This window comes from Gavialis gangeticus, unplaced genomic scaffold (assembly GCF_001723915.1).
Source record: "Gavialis gangeticus isolate Ggan-Ray unplaced genomic scaffold, GavGan_comp1, whole genome shotgun sequence".
Classification (NCBI taxonomy): Eukaryota; Metazoa; Chordata; order Crocodylia; family Gavialidae; genus Gavialis; species Gavialis gangeticus.
In genome coordinates this window covers 1,177,844-1,187,254 of record NW_017729002.1, presented here as the reverse complement: position 1 = coordinate 1,187,254, position 9,411 = coordinate 1,177,844, and the positions used below count along the sequence as shown (strand labels likewise).

The 9,411-nt window shown below is 44.4% G+C and overlaps 1 protein-coding gene across 1 annotated transcript in view; it reads left to right on the top strand.

Moving 5' to 3' along the window:
- The window catches only part of CPPED1 (calcineurin like phosphoesterase domain containing 1), a 118,017-nt gene extending 109,515 nt beyond the window's left edge, over positions 1-8,502 (top strand). The window contains exon 4 of the mRNA XM_019507420.1: positions 7,841-8,502. Coding sequence (XP_019362965.1) covers positions 7,841-8,073 — 233 coding nt within the window. The 3' untranslated portion in view covers positions 8,074-8,502. The remainder of the gene's footprint in view (positions 1-7,840) is intronic.
- Positions 8,503-9,411: the final 909 nt, after the last annotated feature.

The window sequence follows — 9,411 nt, the reverse complement described above, 5'->3', positions numbered from 1 at the left end:
CCATTGTACAGAAAAAATGTAAGATGCACCGTGTGAGGAGGAAGCATGACTCTTGGCCTTAGTGTTTGGAACTTACTCCTCCAACTGGTCCAATCCCTAGTCCCAAGATCATTTTGTTTAATATAAAATAAATGTTAATGGAATAGCTAATATCCTGGACTGATTGCACCTCCTTGTGAAGACAGGAGCGGGATTTGAGTCAGCAGCAACCATAAAATATCTGCAGTAGGTTTATTGTAATCATGATACTTGGAAACTATTTTCTACTGCATCTTTGAGGGAGTCAGCATGGGACTTTTATAGGCTACCATTTCCTTTTAAAAAAATCTGAAAGTGTACGGAAGCTCTCCTAACCATTCTGATTTTTTAAACTGTTTTTCTAGATCATAACACTGAGTCAGAGAAGCGGTCTTTTGAAGTTTATTGCACTGAATTATAGATGCAAATTCTATCCTAGGTAGGTATGAGGGTAGTGTATTGCACTGAGTAAAGAATATTCATATTCAGATCAAAAACTGAAATAGGGCAGGCCTTTCAAAGTGAATAAGGATGGCGTCAGTGCCTTATATTTTGCCAATCATGTTGATTATTTCATTCTCCATTTTCTGGAGAATGATTTGCCATTGAAATAAGACTTGGCGTTTAATATTGGAAAGCCTATGCAGGTTTTATTGCACATACAGTAGCAAATGTTCCACAGCAAAGGGGGTTTGTGAGGCTAATTTATGTACTTTGTACCATCTTTCAAAATATTTAAGGCCTACTTTTTCCCTCCTACAAAGAGTATACTAAACATGACAGGTTCCATCTGCCAAAGTTCCCTACTCATTGATCTCCTCAGAGGAACAGGAGTGTGTGAAGGCCACAGAAATTGTTATGAAATGAGCTGTCTCCCTGGTAAATCCTGGGACAAAGGATGTTGAGTCATCCCCTGGCTGCAGTTCTGATTCTCCCATCTTTTTGGCTCTGATCCTGCCAAGGGAATTTGCTTCCACAGCATTTTGAGGTCTTTGCAGCAGATGGCATCTCACAATATCCTTTGTTTGTTGGCTAAAAAGGTAATAGGATTGAGCCCAGAAGCAGAATTCAGGGTGCCTGTAAAACCAAGGTATCTTAGTGGTTTAGTTAACAGTTGGGGTTTGTGGAGTGGGCCCAAGTGCCCATCTTCAAAAGAAGGAAAACTTGTAAATTAGCAGCAAAGCTTTTCCCCTTCTCATCCTAACAAGCTAAGCCTCTGCAATCTAGGGCTAGTTACAGTACAACCAACCTAAATCAGGAAATCCAAGACAAAAGGAAAACAGGTCTGAGACTGGAAGCTTGAGAAGACTTTCCCAAACAATAGTACTTCCTAATTATTAGAAAGATAATGCTGTATATTAAAAAGTAACGAAAAGGATGATCCAATATATTAACATTGACTTCAGTTGAGTACATTAACCTGTATTTCACTCTCTTTTTTTTAAACATAGAGGGCATGTCCAATGAGCCCGCATGTTTAGAGCTGTTCATTTCCCGTGGGGCAAATAGCAGCAGTACATATTTGTGCATGTGCACCATATTGCTTTTTTAGCAGCATTTTTTATGATACCAGTGTCAAAAAAAAAACTCCCAAGCTGCAAATTAGCAGCATGGGAAATGAGTGCATGTGCAGTTTGCACATGTGCACTCATCAGGATGTGCCCAGGGAGTTTTACTTTTTAGATGCCTTATGCTGCGAGTCATGCAAAACTGAGGCTTGTCTTTAATGAGTACTGAAAGGCCCTCAACGTCCAGTGGTCACCGCAGAAATCAACACAGTTTTCTGTTCCAAGAATAAGAGAGTTCTCTCTACCCAACTCAGGCTGCTTATGGGATGTTGTTGTTTAGTTTACTTTCTTGGTCTGGCCTTCAAGTGCTGTAAGCCATATAGGTCTTGCTTCTACTTCTCACAAGAATGGAAACCAAAACCAGCAGGGAGTCTTAAGAGTAGAACGAAAACACCGTAAATGCTTCTAACTAACAAGTTGTTCTGATGAGCTTCCTGGGATGCCTATTTGCCTTGGAGTGGATGGGGCCTCTAAGCTTGTTCGGTGGTGCGGAAGATGAACTTGATTCTTGATTCTGGAAGTTTTAATGATAATCAGGACATTTGTAGCTGACAGACACACCACACATACTCTATATCTGGTTACTGTTGTACTTCATAGTTGCAGTTCCCAAGTTCTAAAACAGCTGGACCAGAAATCTTTGGTTCCCATGGGCAACCTGAAGGGAGTAGGAAGTCCTCCTCTCACTGACCTTTTCCATGATCTAGGAGCATTCCTGAACACAGTGTTTCACCCAGAGAGAATACAGGTGACGTCACAAATGAATACGTAAAGGAATGTGGCTTGCTGCTTCCAAAAAGTGCCAGATCCTATAGCTGCTTTTCCACCCCACCAACTTAAAACCATTGTTGAAGTCATCTCTTACTGCCAGATTTTTCCTTGACCTGAGCACCGAGTAAGCAGGGCCTATGAATGTGAAGTTTCTGCACAACCAGGTCTTTAAGAGGTCCACAATGCTCTAGAGTAGCAGGAGAGAGGACAATACTACACAGCCAACTCATGAAGAAGTTCTTCTCATATAGTCTCTGGGCCTGCTATGTAGGGATGTTCTTCCCCCTCCTAGCCCGCCTCTCAAATGGAGGTTTGCCTACAGACTCTCATTCTTCAAAAATGCCTTCCCTTACCAGAGTAAAGGAGGAAGAGATGTTAAAAACTAAGTAAAACTATTCTTGTCTCTCAAGGCAGGAGATACCTCAAAGAGTGTCCTTGTAGGAAGTAGAGAGGACTCCATTCTCTGCAGTACCACCCGCTATGCTACATTGTGAAACTAGAGGGGCAGATGGTTACAAGAAACCAAAAGGAGGCTGTGTGCATGAAAGACAGCAAGCCTGTTAATGGATTATAGAAAGGTACCAAAAAAGATGCCCCACAGTTTCCTGGAACTCTCTTAGTATGCTCATTTATTAGTATGCAAGAATCTGAAAACTGCCTGTATGTTACAGTACCTGCCATTGACAAAATCATCAAACAGTCTGGAACGCTCGGGGCCAGGCTTCAGCTGGTACGGCAAGTACAGCGTACAAGGAGATCTGAATTCACAGTCAACTCACAAAGGAGAAAAGGAAGGCAAGCAGGTCTCCACTGCTTTAAACACAAGGTGACGGGTCTGCTAGCACACAGTTGTGCTCTAAATAATTCAGAGGCACCCACGCAGGTTAGGGCATATCTGAAGACCCATTCCCAGATGCTCATGCTAATATTCAGCAGCAGCTGTACAGTTTAGTTGTTGCTCCTAAAGATGGGGTGAAAAAGCTTCAAACATGGTGGTTGATGTGTCTGCATCCTCTGCAGAAAGAATGCTTCCAGCTGCTACCGTTCAAAGTGCATTCACACTCCACTGTGACTCTTGCCTCCTCAATGTAGCCCTGGTTGGTGGTTTTTTAATTACTCTTTCAAAATACAAATCAGCATACAGTCTTCTGTATTGGAGCATGTTAAACAATAGGTATTAAAGACAGTTTTTAGAATGAAATCATTTCTGTAGGTAAAAAGGATTTTATTAAGCTATTTTTTCAGTTAAGTTATGGTTTAGTTGAAGTGCATGGAAATGGCTTTTTCAATATTCTTCTCTTCAGCTACTGCTTTGACAATATCAAGCTGAATCTGATCATCAACATCATTGGTATCTAGCAGGGAAGCTGTGGTGTGGACACACCCCTCTTCTGCCATTGACACCAGCTGATTCAGTCACAGGGGCAGCCCCAGAGCCACTCCTGCCCCACTCTGGCTGTAGGCTTCAGGGAGCAGCTGTGCAGGGAGCTAGGCTCAACCAGGAACAGGGTGTCTATGTGCAGGTTCACCCTTCCAGCATCTGCCCCCAGAAGGAACTGCAGGCACCTGGGGTAGGGGGTGACACAAGGAGCAGGGCCTGGTGGGAGGAACCTGTACACCATAGCTGTTCCTGTAGCCCCTGGCTGGAGCAAGGAAGGAGTTACTCTGCTCCTGCCCCCCAGTTCAGCTGGAGACAGCAGCAGTGGTGTCATAGGAGGGGAAGGGGAGTCCCCTGGGTCTGTCCCCCCATCTTGAACTTCTGCCTGCTTTTAATAAAAGCATTCAGTTGGGTTTTTTTCTTGTGCTAAACCTGTTTGCGAAATGCAGCTATTCATGCTCAGCTCACATTTCTAAATTGTGTATCCGAAGTGATTTGCATTAAATTTGAAAGCAATGCACATTAACAGTAATTAGCTGTAAAAGTGCATTCATGTTTAAATTACATGCCACATTTATTGGCATTCACAAAAAAGTTAGATATTGCCTGAATTGGCCATCATACCCACCTAAATTGACATTTTCATACTTTCTGCAGATTTAATATCCAAGTTATCATGCTATTTTCTACAGTGCTCTTTGGAACAGTTGTAGCAGATAGAATTGTGAATTGTAAGGTAGAAATGTGTAGCATAGATAGTTCTTGTAAAAACTTTTAACATTCAGAAGACTACTGATGCTACAGTGAATGTGTCAGCTCTTTTCACCTTCTATCTGGTTTATAAACACAGCTTTCCTATCAGGGTAAAATGTGCACCATTTTAAGGCCAACCAGGGAAGTGAACAGTGTAATATGAAAGCTTTTGATTAAACCCTCTTTAGTTAAACTCATTTCTGAATCTGAATTTTCCAGAAGATATCCACCAAGCACTAGAGTGGAGTGGCTGAGCAGCTAATATATAGAGAACAAATTATGGAAGCAAAATAATAAGGGCTGTTTTTGTTCATGGGTAGTTTTATTTGCAGGTGAATAATTAGATTTTGAAGAAAGTCTGCTGCTTAGTTGCAGGGTTCATCCAGCACAGGCAGAAGGAATCCCATGTGAAGCCAAGGAGAGCATTCATTATGATATATGTACCCCACTCCACTACAAGCTGAATTGGATGCCAGAGGTGTAACAAGATAGCTGGGTGACCAAGGCAGCTGTGACACACAGAAGTAGCAATAACTTCTGGCCGTTGCTGTGTCGCTAGTGTAGGTGTGTGGCTGAATAGATAACTGCTGTTTTTTCTGCCTCAGTCACAGAGTACAGCACTTGGGGCTGCTGTCCTGGTCACCCGACCTTGGTTACACTACTGCTAGACACATTTTAACACAGTCCTCTAAACAGCCATATACTGATATTCATGTTCAGTTACTACTGGCCCGAAATAAATTTGAACTTACAAGCAAGAGGTCAGAATAATGAGTGCTGAAATGCCCCAGCTTACTAACCTAAATAAAGTAACCTGTTTTGCAGAAGGAATATATTCCTGTGACTCAGAATAAGCAATTGCACTCCTGAGAAGCCAGGCCACTTACTTGCTTTTGGCAAACTTGGATGCACCCCCGTTTGACAGATCTGGCACAGCACTCTGTAGTGAGAGCTGGACAATAACCCATTTCTCAGCCCTGCTCTTACGGTTTTACTTCCAATTCTAATGAACGGCAGTTAATGTTGTTTTATTTTAAAGTTATTAATTTTGCCATGGTATAATGCATTGTGATATTACAGGCTTACCTTTTTACATGGACCTCATTCTACTTTACCAAATTATGTGCCCAAGTCCATTAAATTGCTTATATAAAGCACAGATTAAGACAAACCTATCTGCTAGTTCAGATCTGAGTATCAAGTCAATAGTAATGCAGCCATTCACAGATGAATAACACTTCTACCAAGTTTCTATGTTTAACCTCTCCTACCTGCATTTGTAAATGGAGTGGAACAAAAAGTAGAAGTTATTAGCTTGCAGGTTGGTGTGTCATGGTTTCACTTGGTCTGATCCCAGGGAAACCTTGAAAGGAATTGGATTTACTAGGTGAAGTAGAAGACAGCCATTGTTTAGCAGAATGTGTGACAGATGGTAGTAAGTAATCGTAGTTTGTAATGGTGGCTTACCATGTAGTGATAATTTGTAATTATACAATTCAATCCCCATTACTAAGTCACTGAAAAGATGAAACTTATGGCATGAAAGTAAATCAGTCGAGCTGAGAAGACAAAGGCCTTTTTTTTTTTTGCCATTCCATTTAATCTCAGTATTTTGAAATTTGGCTTCTTTGCGTTTGGACCAAAACTTACCTGGCAGCCCAGGAAGGACCCTTAGATTTGATCAGAATAATATGGCAATATTGAGGGATTTTGGGGATCAGACATAAAGTTCTTCTGATCCCAGTCTCATGACTGTTGACAGGCAGGATGCCTGGCATGAAGAGTCCAAGGCTGCGCCATTTCCAGTTCCAGTGATCAGGTGCTGACCACCAGCTCCTTGCGCCCTGGCACTTTTAAAAACCTTGATTTTAAAACATGCCACACATTCAAAGCACCATACAAACGAGCCTGAAATGTGTTCCACATTAAACGCAGGACATCTTTGTACCTGGTTTGTCTTTTTATGGCACCATAAATTCGTTAAATCTTTGGCATGTTACAATTTATCACATGATTAACATGGTAATCATGCAATAAGTGTAACTTCTGCCAGAGGCCTTTGATACTTCTTCCTAATTTTACTGCAGATATCACCCACAAGTGCTGTATCCCAAGATAGATACACTAGAAAAGATGACAGTCTGCCTTCTCATACATGTCTTTTAACTTTGTTTTAAAATCACTATTCCTAGCATAGGCAGGGTCCTCCTATCGTAACGTGTCTAAACATTAATTGGAAAATAGAGCCACAGAGTCTTTTACTTTCAACTCGGATCTAAAAACTCTATCCTCTAGGTAATTACTTGTTGTTGACAGCCTCTGTAACTCTAAATCAACTTCCTCTTAAATGTTTGCTGTTTCTGACCAAAGCAATACCATGCAAATACCTTGCATCTTCCATAGAATTTTAATGAGGTGGGGCTTCAGTATTCTCAACGAGTATGCATCTGAAGACCATCCTGTTACTAATATTTATTTGCATACTGAGATGCAAGATCAAGTGAATTCTTGCCTCTTAGTTTCACAATTTTTGAATCCACTAGATCAGTGGTGCTCAACCTTTTTGGCCAGATATCCAGTGCCCAGTCCCTTTATAGGGCAGGTTTGGCAGGGCCCCATCTGTCTGCACAGAGTGGGGAGGAGAGCAGCCCCACCCCAATCCAGCCACGCACTGGAAAAGGGCTTTGTCTGGTCCCAACCTGGCCCCTCAGAGGAGGAGGGGGCTTGGTCGAGTCCTGATTCAGTTCTGCAGTGGGACCAGAGCATGGCCTGGCTCTGCAGGATGAAGGGGTCATGGCCTGACCCAAACCTGGGTGGGCAGAGGGGGGATGTGTCAGCCCCAAACCAGCTGTGCAGGGGTAAGGGGGCTGGCCTGGCCTTGTAGGAGGAAGAAGGTGGGGCCCACTCCAACCTGGCTGGATGGAGGGAAGGAGGAGTGGCCTGACCCCATAGGGAGGGGGAAGGGGCCACAACCCAGCCCCAACCTAGTGTGTGGAGGGGAGGGGGTTTGGTCCAGCTCTGACCTGCCCTGTGGGGCTTGGAATTTTGGTAGCGGGGCAGAGTGGCAGTATTAATTGCCACTGTTCCCTCGCCACCAAATTTCCCAAACCACGGGGAGCCCGCAAGCTAGGTTCTAAGGCTCTGAGGGCTGCATTCGGCCTTTGGCCAGAGGTTGAGCACTCATGCAGCTTAAAAAGAAAAAGTTAAGATAAACAAAAGAAGTTGGAACTATTCTGGCCATGTATAGCTCTCTCTCCAGTTATAGTGGCTGTCTGAGTCTCAGAAATTAACAGGTTCTGTCTTTTGATGTCTTTTCTGCGCAGGCTGTAACCTTTATGTATTTCTTTAACAGGCATTAAAGCTGTATTTTCTGGACACTGCCATAAGAATGCTGGCGGATTCTACAAAGGCCTAGAAATGGTGGTTTCGTCAGCAATAGGATGTCAGCTGGGAGAAGATACTCATGGGCTTAGAGTGGTCATTGTCACAGAGGAAGACATTGTTCACAGATACTACAGTTTAAATGAACTGAGTAATCAAGGGATAGGTAAGGATCTACTGGATCTGCTGGTTAAACAAAAATAGCAGTTTTCTTACAGCTCTTCCTTTTTTTTAAGTATTTTTATTTCACATTATATAAAAAGTAGAAACTTAAGTTCAGAAAAAACACTACTATAGGCTGAAGATACAGATATGTGATCATTATACACAAAGATAGTTCTAGACTTACCATTCAACAAAGCAGAATGGCATATGGAGACACTTACACCTTAAAGAATGAAACCAACTGTATGAAAAATAAGGGAATTTGTACACGTGACAAAAAATTGGCTGTTTTTGAGTTTTAATTGGGTCATGCTGTACATGTGCAGGGGGTTTTCATGATTTAAATTAGGTTGTTACATTGCAAACTAAACCATATCTGCATGTAGTTTAGTTTGCAACGTAGCTATTTGTAACACTGCAGCCTTCTGACATCCCGTCCCTCTCCCCCTGCTGCAGGAGAGGCAGGCTGAAGGCAGAAGTGGCGAGGGACCGATCCTTCTTTTTGTGGAGCCCGCCTGCCTCACGCACATCTGGGGAGCAAGCTGCTGGTGGGCCCAGCAGCCTCTGACCTGCAAGTGGAACCGCCCAGGTGGGCCACTAGTGGGCAGGTACTGCCCCAACTCAGCAGCACCCTCCCGCTAGCCGCGGGCAGGCAGCCCCAGGGGGCACCGCCACAGTGGAGGGAAGGACCGGGGCCCCCAGCAGCTCAGGCCCCATCAGCAGTTTGCCCCAGGGGCCTTGGGGGGTGGGGGGAGGATCGGGCCCCTTGCCGCTTTTTTTCCTCCCCTCTGGAGCCCGCCTGCGCAAGCTGCCACCAGGCCAAGGGGCCCCTGAGCTGGGGGGGTGGGAGGGGCAGTCCTTCCCTCCATGGTGGTGACACCTTCCGGGGCTGCCTGGGCAGGGTGCTAGCTACATTGGTACTGCACCAACTGAATCCAACTCTGCATGCTGGAAGCTCGGGGTGAGCTGCTGGCAGGACCTGAGCTGCCGGGGGCCCTGCTCCTTTCCTCCACCGCAGCAGCAGTTCCTGGGGCTGCCCAGGAGGGTGGCTAGTGGGCAGGTGCTGTCCAAGCTGGGGCAGTACCCCACTGCTAGTCACCCACCCACACAGCCCCAGTTGGTGCCACCACCATGGAAGGAAGCTCAGGTGCCACTGGACCTACTGGCAGCTCACCCTCCCCGCCACAAGAGACATGGGCAGGCTCTGCAGGGGGAAAAAAAAGGGATTGGGCCCCTCACTATAACAGTGACAGAAGCCCCTAAATTGAAACAGTGGGGTTTTAATCCTCATAATTAAAAACCCACCATTTCAATTTCGGGGACTAAACCCCCGTCACACGTACAAGCAACCTAATAGAACTAATGGCATCACTATTG